A 2,413-nucleotide genomic window follows, 5' to 3' on the forward strand; every position below is an offset into this window, starting at 1 on the left:
TTATGGAAATAATTCCATACTCATGGAGAAAAATGTGCGGTTTTGGGAAAGGGGGGCGTGGCACCTCCCATCTTAAATAAAAAAATAAGTGCACGAATTCTACCAAATTTAAACGGTATATTCGGACTATCATGCAGATGGGTTATGTGAAGTGGGCCTGAAGTCGGTCCAGCGGTTCATGATATATGACAGTTTATGTCTGTCACATGAACCACGTATATGGTACAACAGCACATACATGAAAAATCGAAAACATAGTGAAAAATTGTTGCTATAATGTGCTGTGTTTATTTTTTCTTCGGATAAATTAAGTCAAGTATAAACATGGCTGCAAGTTTTATATATATAGTTCTTAATTCATATTTCATTTTATTTTTTTTCGTCAATTTCAATATTTTTGCACAAATTTGTTCCAGCGTTTCGTACGAAAAGTTTGAGTACACTGGAAATTTTCCATGCAGGTATTTCTCCTCATTGATTTATAGTGAACAAAACCATTGTGGAAAATTGTGGCTGTGTTGTATTCTTTGGCTTCGAATGAAGTTTTTCCAAGTGCTCATTTACTGTCGATTGTGAATTTCATTTGNAATTTCAAACTTTGTAGAAAAATTTTAAGCTCAATAAAGTCTAGCTTAACCGTAGACCTACGGAAAAAAAACTTCAGAATTCTACGTTGGGGGTCGTTTTCGACCCGAATATATTTTATGTTGATATAATGAATTAAAGTAAATATTTAAAGGATTATAAGCTTAATTTTACACATTCTTACGATTATCAAGACATTCAATGCAAATATTTCTGTTATGATTACGTTTACAAACATTTTTTTTACACATGACACATGTCAATTCTGTCTTATTTTCGGAATGATGTTTTTTTTCTGACACACAATAGTGACACCGTGCCCTTTTTTTGGTGGCACCGGGTGTTGCGGCTGTGAGCCACTCGGCTGGGAGTCTGCATTATCCATTACCAGGTTACCCGAGCCCCTTGAGGGGATTTCTCCAGTATAATTCTTCCTGTGTTCCATATATGGCTTTGCCAAGCTGAGTCCCAGTTCGAGTAAAAAAATTTTACGTCGGCCCTTATTTTGAGAATCCACCCAATCTTTGTTTACACTCATCCAAACAATTAAAGCATTTAAGGCCGAAATATCAACGATATTGCTAAATACAGCCATTGGCCAGCGATTTGTTTTGCGTTTACAACTGTAAGTGGATAGCATTTTGTCAACGGTGTCAACGCCGCCTTTGGTTTTGTTGTAATATTCGATTATTTCCGGCAATCTTTTGGGTGGATCTCCCGTACTCATAGTGTGGTGCATTGTGCTCTGCACTACAGGGCATTTATCCTTTCGTCCAATATATGAAACTAATGTAGTATTTTGCGTGAAAGCGAAATTCGAAGTATAAACGGGAACCTTTTTGCATTCCGACAGTTTTGCGGGAATACTGCGTTTGTTCTTACGCATTGTCCCCACCATTGTTAAATTTTTTTCAAGAAGTTTCTGGCCAAGCTCGAATGAGCTAAAAAAATTGTCTATAGTCACATTGTGGCCTTTCAATCCGGTTACAAGATCAAGTACAACGCGCTGTCCTTGAATCCTTTCGGGTTGGTTTCCCGGCAGTTTGCCCAAGTATGGTTGCATGTTCCATACATAGCAAGACTTTGAACATGCAAGCATCCAAAATTTTATACCATACCTTTCTGGCTTGCTCGGCATGTATTGGCGAAAACTGCATCTTCCATGAAACCCCAAAAGCTGTTCATCGATCGTAACGCACTCGCTAGGGTTATAATACATTGGCAGCAGTTCCACCCATTTATCCCACAAGTTGCGTATTGGTGTAAATTTGTCAAAGTTGTCACAGTTGTTGCGGCGCGAAGTTGGATCATCAAACCGTATTATTCTGGTAATTTTTTGAAATGTTTCCTTAGACATTATAGATCGAAATATTGGTCTTCCATAAGTTGAACAGAAAAGGTCTTCAACGTTTTCATTTTTTGATCTAAAAATTGCATATGTATAACCATGAGTAAAATGAAACGGAGGATAATAGCTAGACATTTCATACTTATACACTCCCGCCATTAGCAAAACTGCAAAGTAAGCATGCAACAAGTCGCGATTTACTTCCTTGTGGTTTTGACCAAATATATGTTTGCCATAAGTGTTCGTGTTCCTCAAAATTATATTTTCAACTGGAGGAGGAAAGAACAGTAAAAATGCGTCTTTTATTGAATCCACACGAGCACTTGCATATCGTGTAACTCCTGGTCGCAAGCTCAAAACGTTGCAACTCCTTGCTCTCCCAGCTATATACAAGTATAGTCCAGAATGTAAACAATTCAAACAGGAAAATTATTACGAATTCTTTACCTTCAATCAGGGGTGTTGTACTCCAAGATGTCC

At 37.6% G+C, this 2,413-nt stretch overlaps 1 protein-coding gene across 1 annotated transcript; it reads right to left on the reverse strand.

The window, feature by feature from the left end:
* Nucleotides 1-844: 844 nt before the first annotated feature.
* Nucleotides 845-1,942, reverse strand: LOC108354665 (piggyBac transposable element-derived protein 4-like). Its single transcript, XM_017605842.1, has one exon. It carries the CDS (start codon nucleotides 1,940-1,942, stop codon nucleotides 845-847), a length of 1,098 nt encoding a protein of 365 aa, XP_017461331.1.
* Between the last annotated feature and the right edge of the window lie 471 nt (nucleotides 1,943-2,413).

Source organism: Rhagoletis zephyria, unplaced genomic scaffold, assembly GCF_001687245.7.
Source record: "Rhagoletis zephyria isolate East Lansing unplaced genomic scaffold, Rhagoletis_zephyria_1.1 Rzeph_scaffold_38101, whole genome shotgun sequence".
Lineage (NCBI taxonomy): Eukaryota > Metazoa > Arthropoda > Insecta > Diptera > Tephritidae > Rhagoletis > Rhagoletis zephyria.

What these genes read in the sequence shown, in the direction of transcription:
- LOC108354665 (XM_017605842.1), bottom strand. Translation starts at nt 1,942, where the DNA reads ATGTCTAAGGAAACATTTCAAAAAATTACCAGAATAATACGGTTTGAT.